The following is a 22,777-nucleotide window of genomic DNA, read 5'->3' as shown; positions in this document are numbered from 1 at the left end:
ACCTATTTACGTTCAGAGCCTTCTTATTTTTGTGACGTGTTGCTGTTTTTTCCCCATAGGCTTAATTTTGTGTATGATGGGAAAGGTGGGGAGATTTCCCCTTCACCAGTGGGGCCGAAAGTTGGAGCCCAGCAAGGTGGACAAGCAAGCGGAAGCAGCTCAACGAAAACTCAGTTAGCCATTGCTGTACCTCTTGCATTAATAGGTGAGAGAGGCTGTAATCATGCATGCAGTTACTTTAATTTATAACTTCTTGATAATGAAAGCAACGTTGCTTGATATGAAGGATGTTTAAGTGCAGTGTACATGAAGTACTAGTTTATATTTTTGCTTTGGTCATGATCACATGACCTTTGAGAGAACTGACAATACGTGTTTGGGTCGTTTTCGGACAACGAGGTTGCTTTGCTGACATGTATTTTCAGTGTAGTTTTGGTCTATTTCGTCTTGGAAATCGATTAAAGGGTTAACTTGAAACCATTGCCGAGGCAGGGGCAAATTTTGTTGAAGTGAAATCATCTGCTGTCTGCTCTGAAATAAAGGTGTAAACTAGGTGTCTGGAGATGTGGAATGGAACAACAACAAAACCATTTTGCACCCTCTAAAATGTGACACTTGATTTATTTTTCTGCAGGACTAGCTTTGCTATTTGGCATGATATTCTACTACATGAAATACAGATCCCTTCAGAAGCACTACAGAAATATGGAAGACCAAAATCATGACGAGGATGAAATGAAAACTGTTTACCATGGGGACATGCAAGCAGGTAATGTACTAAATGAGGGGTTTGGGGCAAGACTATAAATAAACGTCGGTATCTCTTTTGTGTGGGTCGCTATTTCTTGTTTGTTTTTTAAATACGCAACAAAGTTTCTTACACGATAATCAGTCTCTGTGACAACATAAGGCTTATTTGGAGCGATTTCGATTTTGAGGTTTAAAAGGTATTCACGCCTAGACCATCTTTCTTTTTCTCCCCTCAAGGCGGCTCGTTGTCCCAGCTTCGCCGCTCAATTTTGTGAGGAAATATAACTAAGAAAACCTTTGGGACTATACCTTGTGACAACAACATAAACAACTGAAACCTAGCCTTGAAAGCAAGGGTAGAAAGTTATCCTCAGAAGTGAATTATTAGTATTATTCTTGTAATAGCAGAACAATGTTCCTGTAAACGGCCTCAAACGCGCCGAATAAATGGAACTCATGAATTTCAGCATCTATACGCTTTCACAGAAGCGTGATTGAAAAGTGAAAAGTGATTGCAATAGCGATATATATTCCTTGAGAACATTTCTGAACTGGATAACACAACATCAGTTGTTGAAATTTGAATATGTTATTGAGGAAAGGGACTCACTTGTGTCCTCCTAAGTGAATTAAAAACCGCATTTTAATTTCAATTGTTTTCTTAGATTCCCCGGACGTAATTTTCAGCGACCACACCAAGAGGGGAAGGAAGATGTACAAAGATTCCGAGAAAGTTCCTCTTGGTGAAAGCGATGAACTGGCCATGATTTAAGGAGTCTGATACTGTACGCCGTTGCAAATTGTTTGTCTTGTTTTTTTTCTTAACGAATTAATCTGTAAAGGGGAACAAACTGTAACTAAAAGTTGTTAACATTGGGTAATATTACCGTAAGCTCCCTCTGTGCTATATATCGTTTACTACAATGATCTGTAAAGTGCGTATGCATCGAAAAAAAAAGCAACACTTTTGAGTCGAAATTTATTCACGTAACACGTTTTTTAGTTTGGGGTTGGGATGAAATCCTAAGTGTAGCCATTCAAGCGATTTCTTTAGACCAATGCTTTTCTCTACTTTACCTTTTGGTTTATAATGCTATACAAGGTGGTTCTAACTCTTGTGTCTGTGGATGAAATTCCTAAGTTTGAGCACTGAAGCTAAAGCTGTTAGTCAGTAGTTTCATGCGAATAGTTTGAAGTTTTGTTAGATTTGTACTTTTGTATTTGAGTAGATAATTCTCAGTTGAAGTAGTTAAGTTCTAAGCACAATTCCTTTGTTGATTCGTTTTGTCTTCGTTTAAACACAGCACGAAGGAAGTCATTCGTGCTTCGTTTGAAATGGTGTAACATCAGCTAACTCCTCAGGGGCCAGACTCACCAAGCTTATGTTAAAGGGGAAGTGTCACGGTGTTTTTTACCTCTTTTCTTAAAAATGGTGAACTAAGACCTGAACTTAGCTACAAAATAATTCTAGAACAACGAGAGGAAAGAAATCAACTCAATTCTTGAAAGGAACATCTCTTGATCTGTTCTAGCGCATTTTGGAAACAAAAATGCGAGAACTTGAAAAAATTAGCCTAACATTTTTCAAGTTTCAATCCATACCGACCTACTCTGTCTCTGGCCAGAGGCACTAATCGACAGTTTTATTGCACTGGGGGTTAATTTATAACAAAACTAGACAATTGTTTTCTTGTTTCTGTTGACAGACAAGCGTTTTTGGGTTTTCAAATGACATTAAATTCTCGTGATACTACTTCTCCTTTACGATTTATCCCAAGTTTTGTTTTTGAACAATAACCTATTGTTAGTACAATAGTACTCTGTTGTTAACAAACAATAGTTAGTATTCATCGTGAGTTCTGTTCATCGCGAGTCTGGCCCCTGATTCAAGCCTTTAGATCAAAAACTAAACACAGAACAGTACGTTTCTAACATGATAAACAGCCTGTATCCCGAATTACAGCTTTTTTTTTTTGTTGTAATTTGGATATTGCAAATTCACCCTTATGCCGTCTTACCACCGAGAACTTCACTTACTTGTGCTTTCAGCTTATTTTTTAGTATCAGCAGGGGATTCTTTTAGGTGGTAGTAGAAGATGCATCTCAGTATTGAATGTACTGGGTTAGAATGGCATCTAAAAGGTGTCTGTGCTTGCATATATAGTCAAAGCTGTTCCGTATGGAGGAAGAAAGTAGTGTGCCATTTTAATAGCTTTGGTCAATTTGTATGGTTTTTGTAATGTTGAGCTCAAGAATAGCGTTAAAGCGTGTGAAATATTTTGTGCAAACAGCTGTTGTAAAAGTAAGGACCTTAAGTAAGTAAGAACTTTTAAAATTTCATTGTAAAAAAAAAAATGGTTGTAAAACCATTTAACGTGGGTACAATTTCAAACTGAAGATCTTGGGAATCTTTGGTTTTTTTGGTTAACTAACGTTTGCAGCCACATGAAGCTTATTTAACTAAAGCTCCATTCACGCCAACAAACCGTGTTTAATTAAACCAGATTTAACAAAATGAAAATTGGTGACAGAAAGCTGAACCATTGGCTTTGACATAGGATTCAAGTAAACTTTAACTTATGCTTTCATTTGTGCTGAATCTGTAGTCGACTAAAATCCGAAAGCAGCTTTTATGAATGAAACAATGTTAAACTGTTCAACTAAACAGTTTTTAAACGTGATTAAGCCTTGGTTTGAATGGGGCATTGTAAGAAGACTGATGCAGAATGCATGGGAAAACAGTGCTGCACTTGCTCTTGATCAATGTGCGTATTCTCTCTGCTGGTCTTTATAGACTTCCTATGGTACCAGTTCGGAGAATTTGTACAATCAAGACATTTTAACTTGATCATTTTCTCTTTTCTTCGTGACCTGTTTCCTCAATCAAACAGCGTATTGTAAAGAGATCTTAGAGGCTGGTCACCGTTTGAAACGACATCTGAAGAGACTGGAATATCTTTTGTACACGTATCAGTGGTCTAAATGGCTCTAATAAGGCTGAGAAACATTTCCTAAATCGTAGCATGCAATTATTTTTCGTGGAAATTTGAATTAAGTCTCGAAACCTGTGTTTTAGCAAAACAATTGGGCTTGCTTGACAAAATTCAGGACTGCCTTAGAATCTTGAAGTTTGGAAATTCTATTCTCCAGTGAAACAAACTTCTCCCAGGTGGTGTGGGGCGTTCTATGAAGCCTTTGATTGGCTCCAGTTTGACAGGAGAATTTGGTGTTTTTAAAATTTGGAGTCTCGGGAGACTATGAGGATCTTGGCCACTTTGCCTTTCTACCCTCTCAAACTTGTGCAACACGATGCCACTGATGCAGATTTTGCCAGTTTTCTAAGATGTTTTTTCATCCACCGCCTCTGAATATTTTTTCTTTGCTAAGCAACAAAGTGCACGCTGTATATTTACTACATGTAAATGGGAAGTAACTTGTGTAATACACGTTTTCTTAAATTCTTAAATGTGCAGTATATACGTAAGGAAGTTTAAAAAGCTTTCAACTTGTTAGGCAGCTAGCTTGTAATTAAATTTAAAAGGTATGTAATACCTTTTTATTATAAAGACAGTTCGTAGGTTTTTTCGTAAGTTACACAGCAAGTCAGAAAACTGAACGTGAAGTAATTACGTTATTTTAGAGCAGTTTTCAATCGAGTGTCGTAAAACCAAAACAGTAACTGTCATTACTCTGGCCAATCAGAACAGACGCAAACAACGCAATGAACCAATCAGAATTCGTGGGAAAACGCGTGCGAACAAGTCACGATTGGTTTTGTTTCTCATTGGTTGAGAAAGTGGCGCGAGTTTTGCCAGCCAATCAAAGAACGTAGTAGCAAACGCGAATTACTTTCGATTTCTTTCGATACTCAATTGAAAAATGCGCTTACCCGTGTGAGTTGTGTGTCATCCGATTGGTCACGCACAGTAATTAGTTCATAGGTTCACTCGTTTTGGATCCGCACAGTCATTTGGGTTTACTAGTCGGAAATGTTTTTGTATAAGTCAGTATATTTTTTGTATAATTCTCTTAAAAAGCTACTCTGTTTTGCTGTGGTATGTTGTTGTGAGGTTTGGCCAATAAACTGTTGTAGCCTTGTTGAAGAGTTGTTTTGCTGGTAGTAGGAGTGCCTTGAATGATTGAAACATCACTGAGCGTTTGCCATTCGCGAAAAATCCGAAAACTTTGGTTCCAAATGGATCAACAAGTTTTCAGAAATTCAATCCCGAATTTTTTGGTTACCTGTAGAGGTGCTCCTGTTTTCCCACTCGGCAAATTCCATACTATTTATGATTTCTCCCGTTTTTCAGTTTCGTATGCAGGAAAAGCGTGTAATACTGTAAAAGAAAAGCGTAACAGTCTTTGGAACCGCGTCATTACTCAACCTTGGATCCCAATCGGCCTTTTCTTGTAGGTAATAAAACACCTTTCTTCTCTTGCATTGTGCATCACAGGGGCACTTAGTTTAAAGTTTGGGGCATATCAACTGGACTCAACTGGGTATAATGTCGAATTTTGTTGTTTTCCGCTTTTGCTCAGTTTTTTTTTTTTTTTTTTTTTTCAATTTTTTTTTGCACATGGCTCGCGATGAATTAAAAAGAAAAAAAGAAAGATACTTGTATCTTGCGTCGGATCGTCGTTCCCGTGAAAATACGGTTAATACTACTTTGGTCCTGGTTATTTAGAACTAGTTTTTTTAGTTTTGTTTTGTTTTTTGTTAATTTTAACAACTGAAGGCTTTAGTAACGAAACGTCCGCGCCGTTGAAAACGTGCCTTCGGCGAGGAATTTTTCTAGAAGATGACGGTTGAAACAAATCCGGAGCACTGTTTTCGTAAGCTTTGTACAAAAAAAAAGGAAGAAATCCGAGCAAAAAAACGAAAAACAACCCAAATTAGTTACTCATTTTTGACACATCAGCAAAACATGTTACTTCAACCAAAATAATCCAAATACCAACTCTAATTTAGACGAAAAAGGCTTGAAACGCCCTAGTGATTTATTTATTATTTATTTCTTGGGCTATACATTCCTTTGGATAATGCAATGAACGCACCCGTAATGAGCTTCTTTGTGTGAAAATATTAATATTCACTATTAGCTATACCGAACAATCCCCGGGGATTCAAGTGACAATCGCATGGCAGCCGTGTTGGTGTACAATAACAAAAGAAGCTAATGAGAATAAAGACACCAACATGCACATGACGGCAGTGAAATCACATGTAAACTGACCACTGCATCCATGGCATTCAATTCTCCCATAGAGTCTTTTTCCTTACCTACCTTACCTTCCGTCTGTAGAGAAACCCCCCCCCCCCCCCTCCTGTCCACAACCCCTGTTACCCCTTTATCAGCTTCACATCACATTGTGCAAACATGAGACAGTATGGGTGGACTTGGACACGTGTGATACTGAGCATTATTGGTGTGTGCGCATGGTGATGGGGGTGGGGGGGGGGGGAAGGGGGAAGAGGGGGAGAGACTTGTATAAGTCTTTCAAGCAATGGAGTTGTATTTGAGTGGAAATCTCAAGAAAAGTATTCAGCAAGCTTCTGACAATAGCTCTTTTTACAGTTGTGTACTTAGTGACCTGGCCTTGGATTGAAAGCGAGGCTGGGGGTGACCTTGTTTTGATACAAACCTCACTGCTTTTCATTTGTAAATGCAAACAAATTAGCATAAGAACAGCATGATCTACATTTGAAAAGCAATGGGATTTGTATCAAAACAAGGTCACCCAATATTAACTTGAATATCAATACTGCTCACAGTGTTTTCTCTAGTGAGTTATTTTATTTTGGACCAGTATCTATAAACGTTTTTAAACTTTAAACTATACTAACTGCATTTAACAGGGGAATGCAAACAGCATTCTACTTAATCTAGAAAATTATTTTTACTAATTAAAATATAAATTTTTTACAAAGAATAATTGGAACAAGACCAAGTATAAAACGTACTGGAAAAGCCGTAAATTTCAATAAGACAAATACAGCTGTTGTTTCTATTCAGAAAAAGAAGCTTTTCTTTAACTGAGCTGGAAGTTTTTTTTTAAATAAGTTGCTTAGCAACAAGCAGAACCTTGGAGCAGCACACTAGCATGAATCAATGCCCCCCCCCCCCCCCCCCTCACAGGAAGATTTCCATTTCTTGCACACCTTTTCTGAGTGAAGACATGAAACTAAGCAAATTAAAAAATGGTGCTTGCTTCCCTGACTTCAAACTCTGGTGTTTGATCCGTTGGATCACAAAATGTTAATAACAAACAGAGAAAGTTTTGACTTTCCCTACTGCGTGCCTGTCAGTGTAGGTTCATTAAAAGCAAGATAATAGCCTATGTGGTAATTTGTAACATTCCAGTATTCCTTTCTAAATTCTGTGCACTGTCAGCGACAAAAACACTGTTGACACCCAGGGGGAGGGGGGTAATCCCCTATTTTTGTCAGAGAAAATGGGGTCCACGGCCCAGTTGTTCAAAGCCTGATTTTAAGCTAATCGTGAGTTACTTTGATTCTTTGAACTTTGATTCAAGTTTGATGTCTAATCAATAAAGATTCTGTCAAAAGATTTTTATCCTTTAGTTTTGACTTAAACTTTTCTTTGCCATTAAATTAGCTCTTAAAAACACTTTAAGCGTTAATCGGCTTTCAAACAATGGGGCCCAGAAGGTCAAAATTTATTGCATTCTGAAACATTGTCATCCTACACCCCTCTTTTAGCTCCGCTGTCCTTCTGTTGTGTTTTATCCAATTCATATAAAATATTATTGACTGCAGTAAGAATAAAAATTAAAATCATGACATAATAAATAAGAAACTATTTTCAATTCTCAGTGATGAAGTTCCTTTACAATAGCTTACAATGGTGGCTAATATGGATGGAATATTTTAAAAAGTTTTAGTCCTCATTTGTATTTTGATAAAAATTTTCCACATTAGCCTACACTGAAAGCTATTTACTGTCCAACTCTTAAAAACTATGAAAAATCTATTACAATTCTACACCAAGGCTGAAAAGTGTTGATACACTTCTTCAGATAACTTCTGATGACACTTGTCCCTTTCAAAGAACAATAAAATAATAAAAAAACAATTTTGTTGGTAAAGGCAAATTTGTACAACATCAGCAAGAATTTTGGTTGGCTCAATGCTATCAAAGAAGTTGAAGTCCACAGTGGTTTTCTGAGGTATATTACAGTCGAACCAGGTCAAGCGTACCCCCCTAGATTCTATTAATGAATCTATAATTTGAAAATTGAACCCGTTAGTCGTTTCAAGTATTCAAATCAAAATTCGATTTCTGATTGGATTATACGAACAATGCATGAAACCAGAAAACCAGAAAGCCCGCCGGAAAACCCCGCTCAACATATTCAGAGCGAAAATTCTTGATTTATATAATAGTGGATTTTCCAAAAAGCAGATTTCTCGTGATTTGCAGCAGTCAACGCGTACTGTCAGAAAGAAAATTCGCCATTTTCAATCGGGCACCGTGTAAGTTGGTCCTGTCGGGTAAGTTTAAACTCACTAATATAATGATCACTAAATGGACATTTTACGTTTATACACTGGCGTTTATTCCGTTAGTTATTAAAAAAATGAAAAAGGATCGGGAGCGTTTTATCATAATAAGCAGTTCCCTTTTTGAGGTATATGCAAATTAATTTAGCGAAAAGTATGCGAACTTACAGTAAAAGATGTTCATTTCAGTTGACCTTCGACAATATGGCAATGACCTTCGGCACATGTGTTGCGCTATTCTTCGCGATATAATGAACAGTCTGGTGAAACGTATACCATACTTTTTCATGCTACAAGGTGGGTAATGCTATACATGAAAGATAAATTGGAATTTTTCAACCCGACTCATTTGCAAGCGCTTGACTTTGGGTTTTTGCCATGACCAAATTTGCATAATGAATTATATGAACGTGTCAACAACATGCGGGAACAGTTTGAACGAACGAGCTGTTTCAAATGTACTGTAGTTTAAATTTTACAGGTTATTCTTTTTACTGTTAGCGCGGATCAATGTTCAAATTAAAAGCCAATAAGAATCGAATTTTACTTTGAACATTGATCCGCGCTAACAATGAATGAATGAATGCATTCTTTGAAACGACTAATGGGTTCAATTTTCAAATAATCGATCCATTAATAGAGTCTAGGGGGGTACGCTTGACCTGGTTCGACTGTAAGGCGGCATTCCCTTTCTGGTAACCATGAGCTGTTCAGAAGTAGACCACGTCCTGGCTATGTCAGAAATGTTTTGGACGGATCACATTAACTGCCTTCAGAAACTAAATTATTTGGAAGATTAATAATATCAAGATTTAGTGAAATGCACTGTACTGTTTCTACTTGTATAAGACTTCTAAATTTTGTTCCCAGCCAAGACAGAAAACCACTCATGAATTCAATTTATCTTATGTGGTCAATCTTCACCTCTGTGCCTCGCAGTGGAGGAAAAGTACCTTTTTACAATAACTGTCCAAATTCCCACGCGCTGATTGGCTCATAGCTATTGTCTATAAGAGTACAGACAATAAAAATGACGTCAGATGTAACGCGTGCGCTTTTTCAAGGAAAAAAAAAGCCAATTCTGCTCGTACTTTTTCCATGTTATTGTAAAAAACAAATCGATGGCAGTTTTCTATGGTCTAAAATCCTATAGACCATAAAATGGCGCCATAAAATGTCCAAAACTTGGCAGTGAAACCACTCGCCTGCGGCTTGTGGTTTCACTTGAGTTTTGAACATTTTTTGACGTCATTTTATGGTCTATAAGAGTATAGGCCATAGAAAACTGCAGTCGATTTGTTAAGTATTTTTTAACAATAATTATCATTGGCTAAGAACAGCACCGTCATCAAATATATAGCCACAAAAATGCCTGAGTGTTCTTTGTAGCATTCTAAGAGGCATCGCCAAACATTGCCAAAGAGAGAAAAGGGGCAGACAGATCGGTGCTGCATTGATGGGGAGTAGAAACAAATGTTTGGTTTTATTTGGCCTTCATAAAGAGATTCAAGTGCTGATGCTTTGATTGTTAGTCCTTTGTCAGAGCGAATCGTGCTCTAGATCCACTCTGACAAAGGACTAATGCTCAAGACATCAGCACTTAAATCTCTTCGTGACGGCAAAATTTCCTTATCAACTATGTTGATAATGTCCTGTGCAGCGGTCTCAAATTGTGTAACAGCTTGTGATTTTGCTGCTTAAGGACAAGAATTTGTCTCTTGTTTTCACACTAGACATTTGTTTGGACACCTTAGCAGGCAAGGAAACTCATCCCGTACTACCTACCACAAAGCAGTTTGAGAATGCTGTCTGTGCACAGTATGTTCAATTCACAAAAATTCAAGGAGGAACCAATTCTTGCACTTTGAAGCATGCCTCCACAATGCCCATATTTCACTTTTTCTGGCTGAAAGATTGGATGTCACCTTCATAATTAAGTCACACTAGTTATTGCAGAAATAACAGTAAGAACATCTCACATCTCTCCTGTAAAACTATCATTTTTCTGGATAATCAGCATAATTTGTAGTGTCCATAACAAAGAAATCTTCTAAACGCCACTGAAGTGTCTCAAATGTTGGCCTTTCCATAGGATTGGCCTTCCAACAGTCCAACATAATTTGATACAGGCTTGGAGGGCAGTTTGGATGGCATGGCATACGGTAACCCCTTTCTACCGCAGCCAGAACCTCTGCGTTCCCCATCCATGGATAAGGCACCTGTCCATATGTTATAAGCTCAGTGAGCAAAATCCCAAAAGCCCAGACATCAGACTTGATTGTAAATTTATTGTACAAAGCTGCTTCAGGAGCCGTCCATTTGATGGGAAACTTTGCTCCAGCCTGAGCATTGTATTCTCCCTCGTCAATTAGTCTTGAAAGACCAAAGTCGCAAATCTTAACCACATTGTTTTTCCCTACCAAAATGTTCCTTGCTGCCAAGTCGCGATGTATGTAATTGTTTATTTCTAGATACGCCATACCAGCAGCTATTTGTGCGGCCATGTATATCAGCTGAGGAAGACCAAGTTCCTTTCCCCTGGGACCTTTTAAGAAATCCAGGAGACTTCCATTCTCCATCAGTTCAGTCACTATGTAAATTGGTTCCTCCTGTGTACAAACAGCATAAAGCTGTACCAAGTTGTCATGGCGGAGCCTTTTCATGATCTGTGCCTCTGAAAGAAAAGCCTTGGGTGACATTGTGCTGACCTGTGAACGCAATGTTTTGACAGCCACAGGGGTTGTGTTATTCCAGAGACCCATCCAAACCTCTCCAAACTGCCCTTGTCCAAGCTTGCGCACCAGACGAATTGATTCACGTGGAATCTCCCACTGATCTTTAGTATTGTACGCCAGGTCCTTGGGTGCTGGAGTAGCAAGGGTGGGGCAAGGTTTCGTCAGTCTTATAACAAGTCCATCAGCAGTTTCCTGGTAATGCTCAACAAGTTCACTTAATGTTGCAAACTTTGCTCGGTGAGCAATGTAGTAACCTCCAGTGTCCAAGGATCGAATGCGGTAATGTTTCACGATTTCTCCGTCTCGCAATGAAAGTGAGTAGTCTCCTGGCTTACTTTCGCTTTCTCTGATTAAAAATGATCCACATTCTCCATGCATTAGAAGCAGTTTTTCGGCATCCACTCTTTTAATTGGTCCAAAGAACCACCTAAAAAGGAGAAATCAGGCAAATCAATAAATCCAGGTTCCTACCCCTTTTTTGGTCAGATAACACTAATGTTGGACCCAATAAGCCACAAGGTTGTTTGTCTTCTTGGGGTCACAGACAATGAATATTATACTTGTCTCCAAATTTTCAAAAAACAGTGCATTTTAATTACTGGTAAACAAAAAATCTGACCAAAAATAATTTGGAGTGCAAGGTCAAATTAATATTTTCTAAGGTGATATACAGCTGCAGCAGCTGGTGAAGATCTGCATTATAATGATGAAAATTGATATTGGCAATCTTTAACCTACAACACTAATTCACTATTCAAATTAATCCATTTAGAAGCAGTACTTTTTTCTTAAAAATGCAATGCAGTTTCCTTTCAGTTTTACATTATATACTCAGTATTACGGAGGAAAACAATGGTATATCTCTGCTCTCGAAGGAGCCAATACTTACATAATATGAGATATCTTTTGCACTGACCTTTCTGTTAATGAAATGGTTTTTGTACTCAAAAACCTGGGGGTTCCCATTTATCTTATTTACTCAAAACCATATGTATTATAAAAGTAAATAATCTTATCTGTGACAACTCCAGGTGTGATCTTCTTCAAAAAGTGAAATATTTACACAAAATATCAGGAATTCAAGAAATACCTCGAGTGTGACAGGATCAAAACTTAAGTGCACTAATTTCTATTTTAAGTAGGGCAGGCGAAACCTTGTTTGCTGTTTTTGTTCTTTAATTGTCAAGCACGTACCGGAAGTTTACGGAAACGGATTGGTTTTCAGTTTGTTAGTAGCGTCTTTCCTAAATTACAGACCGCCTGAATGATGCAATTAGCATATTTTCTTCAGTCACGCAAAGCGCACAAGATATATTGCGGCGATTTGCGTTTCTGCCTTTACGGCGTAAACTTGCCATACCTACTACATTAATTGTGCCTTAACAGTATTAAATAACTTGTTTTGAGTTATCTCTTTGAAAAACCACTTACACCGCAGTGATTCTCAAAATTGTTTAATTCTTGAAAGCGTTCCGTTGAAATTTCCGTTTGGAATTTAGAACAATGCCGATGTCAATAAACACAGCTCTCGCTTGTTCTGACTCTGTGAGTCACAGAATGGAATTTAGAAGCATTCTGGTTAGCTTTCGACTTTAATGATGATACAAACGAATCAAACGTGACAAATGTAAGGCAATAAAGTAAAGAAAACACTCCGTATAACTGAAAGCGAAGAAGTATTTAATAAAATACAATTGTAATAGGTCTAATACGCGTTCGTGAAAATTATGAATGATTGAACTACTGAACCAGTTCGTTTCGATTCTCAGCAAACCTAAATCTTCAGTAAAGATTGGCTTTTTTGAGTCAAACCAAAGGAAGTCGCTATACGGCTTATTTTAATTTTATAATTTCTAGCTCTGAGAAGTACATAAACAGACACTTCCGCCAAACCAACTGCATGGCGCAAAGCTATTGAAAGTGGAAGTGAAATGTATGGTTTAGTTCACTTACTCTTCACTTTTGAGAGAAGAAGCGGGCGCCACATAGTTGCTTGGGATGTAACCGACGGCGTTCGTCAACAGAGACCTTGCCTGCCACCAATCGCCTCCATCATTGCTAGTTACCACCTCGAGATGTTCGCCTTTTTTGAAACTGAGATCTTCGTCCGTTCGAGCCTCGTAGTCATAAAGCGCCACAAACAAGAGTTTCTGTTCCACCGACGCTTGCTGAATTTCATTGTCGACGGGTACATCTGGCAAAGGTTCGTTCCGTGTATTTTTGTCGTCAGAGTTCACATTATCGAAACTTTGGGCAGAATACGGCTTCTTATTCTTTACATTTCCGTTCGCTTCGTGCCTCCTTCTTTTGCTATAAACGCAACCCATGCGATTCACACTTCTCTGTTGGAACCTCCTAGCTACGACCTTGCTCTTTCAAGTGAACAATACGAATGAAAAACAGCCACAAATGTTTTTCCACAATACAAATATAAACTTAAAATTCCCTAACTTTTTTTCGCCGGGGCAGATTGAAGATCAACAATTTACAAAAGAAAACTTATCCGAGCCGAGGCGGCTCCCATTACGTCATCGCCGATGATCATCCGAGATAATCTCGTTAATATCCGAAAAATACCGACAATATCCGAAGAATTCCATTTTCATTTCCAGTCTATCTCGACATTTTCTCACAAATTTCTCCAAAATGGCCGAAAGAAGTCGTTCTTCGCATTCCCATTCAGAAAATCCTAGTTCCTCTGGGTCCGCAAGTCGAATTGACAGTGTTCAAGTTGATGGACTGGTAAATATAATTTAGTTGTATGGTTTTCTCGTCATTTTGAAAAGACCTTTCGCTTAAATTGAAGAGAAAATTCGAATATATTTGTACACGTGATCGATTAGTGATTCAAGTAACAGCTTACTAAAGCTTATTCGTCAATTTAGTATTATGATTTCCTTAGTTTTACTTATAATGGGATTTCCACGCCTTCCTTCGCTATTGACGGAAATGAAAAAGTCGTTAAATAATGTTTAACCCCTTCCCTACCATGGCCTTTTACCCTCAACAACCGGCGGCCATTTTGAATTTTTAATAAGTTTGTTAATTTGGCTTAAAACATCATCTTTACAGATAAAATCTTATACAATGTTGTCTTACTAGATATATTAGTAACACTGGTTTTCTCATCCTCTTACTTCGTGACCCTATACTATGTTCCTTTTTTGATCGAAGCCTGTCTACCATTATCATCTTCTTCAAAATTTAATCCCCTGTGAAGAATTTATGGAACTATGCTGATTGTAGAAATAACTTATATTGCCAAAATCATTTACATTAGAGTCTGGATCGGCAACAATTTCAACAAGAACTCCTTCTAAATTATGATATCACCAAGGTTCAAAATGTGACGGGGTTAGTCTCAAGTGTCCGCATTACAGAGGTGTTGTATATTTATTTAGGTAGGTTATCCATAATAATGAGGTGTCCATATTAATGAGGTGTCCTTAAGGAGAGGTACGACTGTATAATTCAACTGCCAGAAAAAGAGCTGTCAAAAATAGCAAAAATGCCCTTGTTTGATAAATACTGTACCTGGAATATAATGTGTAAAGAGGTATTATGGCATCCGAAAATTGCCAGACAAACAGATCCTTATTTCAGGCAGAAAAACAACATTAACTGGTCTATTACTTTTCAAGGTTGTGCTAAAAATAATCAAACATTGTCAAGATGAAGGTTCCGCAGGAGAGCTTGTACAAGGCGTGTTGCTTGGACTGATTCAGAACAACAAACTTGAGATCACAAACTGCTTCCCTTTTCCATCAACAAGAGCAGGGGAAGATGATGATGAGGATGACGGTAAGAAGCAGTAACAAAAGGACCTTTACCTCTAATTCTAAGAGTAAACAGCCATTTTCAATGTTACCTGCATAGAGACTATCAACATACCATCTTTCGACATGCAATGCAATATAACCAGAAACAACTGATTTATTTATGGTTATGGTATCAAATGTTGACTTAAGGTGACTCCATACAGTTATTTGGCGCGCGGCAACTGGGTACTAAAATGGCGCGAGCACGCGCAATTTTCTAACTGATACGGGAATTTTCATCATACTCGTGCGCAAAACAAGGCCAGTTTTAGGCTGAAAGTAAGGCTATTTTAACGAGTTTTCCACAATGAATTTTTCTAAAAATTGGCTCAATGTAAGGATTTAGCTGGTATTTGTACTTCAAAAAATCTTAGGGAGAATTATCCATGGACAACTGCAGTAAATGGCAAAATCAAAAATTGCAGAAATTGGCCAAACGTATATACAGAATTTGTTTTGACCTAACGAGGAGATACTTTGGAGTTTCTCTCTTCTTCACACAAAAAATAGCGAAATTTTACCGCGTGGAATTCAGACAAACCCGTTTTGAAACTGCTGGGAGTAAGGGACCGTTCATTTTTTATGAGCATGGGGGGGGCTGGTGGGATTTGGGGGGGGGGGGGGCCACGAGAAAAAAAATGGCACTAAAGGGGGGGGCTACCAAAAAAAATTGGGTGAAAGAGGGGGGGGTCACCAGCAATAATTGGCTAGTAGGGGAAATTGAAAGTGGCTCAACACAGAAACAGATGAAGAAATTGAATATTATTTCAATTTTATTTAATACGATTTTCCTAACCACTTTTAATTTGTTTTAATTTGTACGTACTGAGGTCGAAATCTGCATTTTATATTAAAAACAACTGAGGAAATGAAGCATATCTGTTGGAAAAGCAATAATGAATATAAACTGAAGTAGACACCTATGTTTGTACAAGTTCAAATCAATATAAAAACGTAACAGTCTCACTATTGAATCATCCGTGGGGGAGTAGTTTTCTACAAAGTGGTTGTACTCAGAACTATATCAATAGATTGTTTAATGTTCTGTTTAATAGTACTCACTTTTATAAAGGCTGTTGATTAGTAAATTATTTGAACCCAGGAGTATCAGTAGACTCAGTAGTATGCCTAGTGTGAACATCCAGATTAGTTTTTAATAATAGAACTGTTGTTGGTGACTTCAGTTGACGGTAAATCTGAGCCGCAGGCCATCTTCAGAAAAGCTTGTAACTGTCATTTTTAATAGCAGTACTTTAATATCCAGGCGCGTAGGATGGGGGGTTCGAGGGGTTCGAACGAACCCCCTTTGAAGATCAATAATGGCGGAAGAAAAAGCACAATGAGGAGGTTGAACAACTACATGAGGTGTACCATGCGAGAGAGTAGAATGTCCGCCCTGGTTCTAATGCATATCAAATATGATATGCCTGTCAATCTTGACGAGATAGCCAATTTGTTCGAAGGCCCACACCCGTGAATGATGCAGTTTACCAGCTTGGTGTATGACTATCAGTAGATCGAATAGTTATCAGAACTTTACAGGGCGTGGAATGTACATTGAACTTTCTTGTTTAAGTTGAAACAATTATGCTGTAGAAATGATGTATATAGCTTAAAAAGCTGCTGTAAAGTAAATTTGTGATTTGCCTAAAAAAGGTCTCAAAATGCAGGAAATGAGGTTTCTGGGAACCTAGATTTTCAAAAATTTCCAGGGGAGCATGCCCCCTGACCCCCCTAGTAAAAGCGCCTCCGGCGCTCAGCAAGATTTGGGGCTCAACAAACACCCCTATCTAACCCTTACCTACGCACCTGAATATCTGTGTGTCCGCTGTTTTTTTCTGTTTAATATGACTTGTAATCGTTGATTGGTATGCTTCGATCCGTATTTTGTTAGTCAGATCTGTACGTGTATTAATTGTTTCTACTCGAAGGGGAGTAATTTCACGTTAACCATTTGCTTGATTAATTTTTATAGTTCCTTTGAGAATCTAAATGGAAATTTAGGGTTTGCCGTAGCCGTAAACGTGTTGCTATCTATAAAACGTTTTTTTTAAACAAGAGAAATCTGTACCTAAGCAGAGAACGGTAACTTTTTAATAGTACTGTAAAGAAATCACAGTAACAATTAAATTTATCTTTGATATAAACAGTACATATTAAGCGTTTTGTTAAAGTTAGGAGTATGATTTGTTTCTGGTTGGGCAGGAGGGGGGGGGGGGTCATCAGAAAAAATAGTTTCTGCTTGGGGGGGGCCATGTGGAAAAAAATTGCATGCTAGGGGGGGGTCATACAGTTTCGTAGTGGCAATTAACCAAATCCCACCAGCCCCCCCATGCTCATAAAAAATGAACGGTCCCTAAAGGAATCAAGAGAGGTATCATCTGCTGGTTGCCATGGAAACGGGGTTTACCAGTTGTAACGGTGTTTATGGCAAAGCACAAGGACTCAGGTACTCAAAACTGTGTTTAAACCCAGATATTTTCACAGGGCTGAAAGAAACAGAACATCAAGAAAAATATATATCACTACCAGTGAAAACTGAAGAAATGGTTTAGAGCCACCTTAATTGTGTGTTAGCTGAGAACAAAGTTGAGGGAGAACTTTCAATGAAGTATTTGATTTTCTGTCTTGCAGTAAATTACCAAATGGAAATGATGCGTCGCTTGCGAGCTGTCAATGTAGATCATTTACATGTGGGATGGTATCAGTCAACCTACCTTGGCTCATTTGTGAACAGGACATTGCTCGACTCACAATTCAGTTATCAAAGTGCCATTGAGGAATCAGTTGTGCTTATTTACGGTAAGAATATTATAACAATGCAATTGGGAGAACCATGAACACTGGAATAATTTTTTGAATGTTTATTGTGGGAAAGTGAGCTGACCACGTATGAGATGGATGAGCCACAAACTGTAACAGTCTGTACTTATTTTAATATTTGGTTTGTAGAAGTCTTCTTGAGGTTTGATATGGCGTTCCGTTATAGACAAAATCTTCAAAACATGTTCATACAATATTAAACGCACACAAATAAAGCGAAACTCATTCATTTAATATCAAAACAGCAAAGCTGTTTATGGAATTCCCAGCCCATGCCCATTTTTGCTAACCGCTGACCACCTTTTGAAAGTTTGATTTATATATTTTTGTACCGTACTTTCGATTTATATGTATGTGGTTGGATTGATATTTGTACAGTTCGATTGATATTTGTGTAAGTTCGATTTATGTGCATGTGGTTCGATTGATATTTGTGTAAGTTCAATTTATGTGTATGCAGTTCGATTTATTTTTGTATGGTTTGATTGATATTTGTGTAAGTTCGATTTATATTCATGCAGTTCGATTTATTTTGGTACGATTGGATTGATATTTGTACGGTTCGATTGATATTTGTGTAAGTTCGATTTATATGTGTGCGGTTTGATTTATTTTTGTATGGTTCGATTTATTTTTTGCTGTTTTGATATTAAATGAACGAGTTTTGCTTTATTTGACTGTGCGCGTTTAATATTGTATGAATGTGTTTTGAAGATTTTGTCAGTAACGGAATGCCATAGTTTGATCTTACACCCGATTGGTCATAGAAAATGAATACAGGTTTTGTAGTCACACTGTAAATTAGTGATGTTTGTTATTGTGCATTACTTTACCCAAGTTGTAAAGATCTCAGTCAAAAGCTCTGTGTCATGTCATGATTTTCTACGATAACAAGTCATTGACTCGATATTCTATGATATCATGGCTTTCAATATTAAATATACAGGTACTACTGGAGTACAATGAAATGTGAAATTAACGGATTTTGTTAATTAAGAACTAAAAATACATGTTAAAAGAATGTTAACAAGAATGCCAAAAGTGTCAAAATCAATGTTTGTTTCAAAGTGTCAGAAAAATGTACAGATAGTTCCTTTTTTGATGATGGCTGTGTTGTCAAACTTTTGCCAGTGTTGTCAACTAAGGAAAATCTTTCACAAATAAAGAAATTAATCAATGAGATTTGGCTATAGTTCCTATTATTAATTTTTCCATTTTGGTATAGTGTACATGTCAGTGACTTATCAGTCTCATTTGCCATGGGTATTTTCGTACTATTTTGGCTTGATTACATCTTGCCAAAATGTAGACTATGGCTTGACCAAACTGGGTTAACACAATTTTAAAAATTACTGGTCACTTCAGATCCACTGAAGACCGCCCAAGGCATGTTGTCTCTGAAGGTGTTCCGTCTGTCAGATAAAATGATGTCAATGTACAAGGAATCCGAATTTAGTGCTGAAAGGTAAGTGATTCAAACAGTGATGAGAGGGTTTGGAGATACGAAAGGCAGCGAGACAACACTATGCCATAGGTCTAAAACCAAGTTTGGTTATTACACATGACATTACAATAATTATATGCAGGTAAATGCAATTTAACATTGTTGCATGTAACAACAAAGAGCATCAAGTGTATCCCTGCAGTCAGTGGGCGTAGTGCTTGTGCAAGTTCTGACTGCCCCAGCTTCATCACTACAACATGCTTTCTACCTGGTAGGGAATTACCAGCCATCTTGTGTTTAGCGTGTTTTAACAGGCTTGTTCCTCCTTCCCTCCCTCCCTCCCTTCCTCCCTCTCTCCCTCCCTATCTGTGACATGTGCCTGGTTCCCTGGCATGGGGATTTGTGGCTGGGTGGCACAGATTTTCCAGCCTGGAGGGCAGAATTCTATCTAGGAGCTGGCTGCCAAAAGTAGAAGCTAAGGCGTCCAACCTTTGTTAGCATGTTAATATTCAATAACGTTCCACAAACAAGCATATTAATAAGCAAATCACACATGAGAATTAGAAATAGTTATTTTTAAAATAAGTCTGTTCCAGTTCTATCAAGATTGAAGAAGGCTGCAGCCTCATTAGCTGATTTCTTCCACCATTTTCAGGCTTGCCAAAAGTGGCCTCAGTTTTGAAGCCATGTTTGAGGAGATTCCACTTGTGATCAGAAATTCCTCACTGATCAACACTCTTCTGTGTGAAATAGAAGTCTTGTCACCACACACCCAGACAGATGACTTCCTCAGCCTCTCTACTGGGTAAGAAATATAGAGGATATTACATGACTGCACGGAGATACGAAATTTCTCTTCGAGTGTTAAGAAATATGTCACGAGTGGGCGTAGCAAACGAGTGAAATTTTTTTCAACATGAGAAGTATTTTGTGTCTCCAAGCAGCCATGTAATGTTCTGTTTATTATTATAATTAAACACCAATGAAATACCAAACCATTGCAAAAGGCGCAACGTATTATGTAACCATAGAAATGGTGATCTTTTCACATAATAATAATAAATATAAAACTGATCTGATCTCCGCCGGAAGATTGTTCCATAGTTTCGGAGTAGCCAACTGAAAGGCTCGGTCACCAAGCGTAGGTAGGCACCGCGCTTTGGCTGGTACCAACAGACTTGCATTCCTGGACCTAAGATTATACCTTGACTGGGGAATGAAAGCAATAAGATTGACCAGATATTGTGGTGCAAGTCCTTGGAGGCACTTGAATGTTAGCAGCACAATTTTGAAGAAGATAACATGTTATTTTCACTATTGGTTTTTTCATTGGTGTTTATATAGTAAAGGATTGTAATAAAATACCAAGTGAAGATGTGGTGATGTAGTAGTTAGTGCATCGGACTTTTGATTGGACAATCGGAAGATTGGAGGGTCGTTGGTTCAAGGTTGGGGAGTTGGTCTCTGCATTGCTGTGTTGTTTCCTAGGATAAGAAACTTTGCTCCACATTGTCTCTCTTCACCCAGGTGTATAAGTGGGTACCTGCGACATACTGCTGGGGGTAACCCTGCAATGGACTAGCATCCGATCCAGGGGGGAGTAGCAATACTCCTAGTTGCTTCATGCTACAGAAACTGGGCTAAGCGCCAGCCGTCTGGGCCACTTAGGCACAAGTATGACATTACCTTTACCAAAGTAATGAGGTCACAAAAATCATATCTGTGAAATTATATGATTTGGTGAGGTATTTGGAAAGAGAATCATGAAAAATGTCTTAATGCAATTCCTGGGTAAGATATTGTCACTTTATGTTAGTTCCACTGTATGTGCTCCATACAATCCTCTTTAATTTTGTACTGGTTTTAAACTGAGTGAAACAGAACAAAGCTAATTTGATTTGATTTGTGTAGGGAGTATGTCACACTTGGGTACTCAATTCTTTTCTGAGAAAAAGCATCTTAATCCTTTCTCTCTCAAGAGTGAAAAGAGAGATTGAAAAAAATTGAATTTACTGTTGAAAAGTCTTGTAATCAAGCATCATCAGTAGTAGATTTCATTTGAGCGATCACACGTTAGACTGCCACTTTCCACAAAATGAACATTGCCTCAGAAGAGTACTGCTCAATAATTTTCATTTGAAATGTGACATGTCAGGATTTTGAAAGATTCAAATGTACTTTCGTCAATGTTTCAGTTTCTCCTTGTATAGTAATTTTAAACATGATCACAATTCTCTTAAACTCAATATGATAATGGTTTCTGATTTTTAACTTAGACTTACTCTTTCCTGCAGATCTTACCTAGAAAAGAATGTGCGACTGCTTATGGAGAGCGTTGATGAACTTTGTCAAGATGCAAATAAGTTCAATAATCACCTGCGTAATGTGGCAAGGCAACAACAACAGAAGGAAGCATACGTTCAGAGAAGGGTAAGCAATTATTGTTACTAATAAAGTCAACTAAACATTTACCATAAACATGGTACAGCTGTACACTGTAGCTGATGAAGTATCACAAGCCTAGAGGTTCTACAACTACAGATTTTTAAATGTTGTACAGTAGCCTTATTTAGCGGTAGTAAACTCTGTAATTTATTCCTCACTGTATATTTATAGACTGTAATTTACAACCAAGTATTTTTCTTTCAAGATTTGTTGTATTATTCGATATAAGCTGTAATAACAAGCTGCAAAATTGTAATCTGTCATAACACTACCAGCCTAGCTCTATGGATGTGATTGTTAAAACTTTACTGTAACTTTTGTGTCTCATTGTATAAACTGCTAGAAGCTGCTTGTTACTCCCTACTACAGAATAACGAATGCAAGCTGTAGGAGGAAATGTTGAATGATACTGCTCGTCATTTACCGTCCAAACATTTGTTTTGATTTCCTGGCAATTTACCATCTGTGGCTACTTTTGTAACACATCTAGTAGACAAAGTAGTTCAGTGGTGTATGTATAACATTTTCTTTGAAATCATTCACAGCAAGCTGAAAATACCTCAAGACACCATAGAGGGGAAGCTCCTCTTCCAGATGAAGATCTCAACAAGATATTCAAGCCCATGCAGTCGCCATCACGCCTTGATTACCTTCTGTTGTCACAGCAAGTCAACACGTATAGCAAACAAGTCAACCAGTTTTCTACACACAGCTTTGGAAAGTTGTTTCTTTCACAAGCTCTCCAGGACAAATAAATAGTTAACTTTATGTGAAGCTAAATAAACATAAGCCTTCCTGTGCGGTCAGTTGTGATGTGAATTTTGTGTTACAGCATTACCCCCATCTCGGAACCATCCAGGCTATTGGCATAACCAAAACCCTTTTAATACAACTACCTGTGGCTTGTGGTTCCCCTTGAGTTTGAACATTAATTTTTTATGGTCTATTTAGAGTTTAGACCATAGATAACTGCCATTGGTCATAACTGTTGACTCTGAGCATGTCCAGAATAGTCCATACCACATTTCAAACCACCAACCTGATATAATAAATGGTGATGCAAGGTTTGATGTAGTAGGAGATTAAGAACATGGTGTTAGGTGGGGAGCTGTTTTGGAATTGTACAAATTTCAGCCCTACAGGTCTGACTTTCTATCAAGGGGGGGGGGGGGGGGGGAATTGGGCAATACCTGCCACTGTACTATGTTGCTGTAACTACAGTGAATATAGTATCATTGTG

At 37.9% G+C, this 22,777-nt stretch overlaps 3 protein-coding genes across 4 annotated transcripts in view; 2 read left to right on the top strand and 1 right to left on the bottom strand.

Annotated features, from left to right (window-relative positions):
* LOC146458914 (uncharacterized) overlaps positions 1–4,853 on the top strand; it is a 50,203-nt gene extending 45,350 nt beyond the window's left edge. Inside the window, exons 37-40 of one of the 2 annotated variants that reach the window (XR_014858095.1) lie at positions 60–205; positions 635–769; positions 1,416–2,134; positions 2,529–4,853. Coding sequence is in view for 1 of the 2 variants with exons in the window: in XM_085090153.1 (XP_084946279.1) it covers positions 60–205; positions 635–769; positions 1,416–1,522 (388 nt within the window). In the remaining variant the exon portion in view is untranslated. Of the gene's footprint in view, positions 1–59; positions 206–634; positions 770–1,415 lie in introns of both variants that reach the window. The other variant, XM_085090153.1, reaches the window with a different exon arrangement.
* A 4,734-nt stretch (positions 4,854–9,587) lies between these two features.
* LOC146458913 (tyrosine-protein kinase Src42A-like) lies at positions 9,588–13,530 on the bottom strand. The gene is made up of 2 exons (XM_085090100.1): positions 12,961–13,530; positions 9,588–11,434 (listed from the first exon to the last, which is right to left on the bottom strand). The coding sequence occupies exons 1-2, from the start codon at positions 13,332–13,334 to the stop codon at positions 10,270–10,272; spliced, it is 1,539 nt and encodes a 512-aa protein (XP_084946226.1). The 5' UTR covers positions 13,335–13,530; the 3' UTR covers positions 9,588–10,269.
* Positions 13,531–13,632: 102 nt separating this feature from the next.
* LOC146458912 (eukaryotic translation initiation factor 3 subunit H-like) lies at positions 13,633–22,338 on the top strand. The gene is made up of 7 exons (XM_085090102.1): positions 13,633–13,749; positions 14,649–14,808; positions 17,460–17,627; positions 19,014–19,113; positions 19,748–19,897; positions 21,387–21,522; positions 22,083–22,338. The coding sequence occupies exons 1-7, from the start codon at positions 13,654–13,656 to the stop codon at positions 22,290–22,292; spliced, it is 1,020 nt and encodes a 339-aa protein (XP_084946228.1). The 5' UTR covers positions 13,633–13,653; the 3' UTR covers positions 22,293–22,338.
* The last annotated feature ends 439 nt before the right edge of the window (positions 22,339–22,777 follow it).

Source organism: Pavona decussata, unplaced genomic scaffold, assembly GCF_977016875.1.
Source record: "Pavona decussata unplaced genomic scaffold, jaPavDecu1.1 SCAFFOLD_225, whole genome shotgun sequence".
Taxonomy (NCBI): Eukaryota; Metazoa; Cnidaria; class Anthozoa; order Scleractinia; family Agariciidae; genus Pavona; species Pavona decussata.
This window is presented reverse-complemented; position numbering and strand designations above follow the sequence as displayed.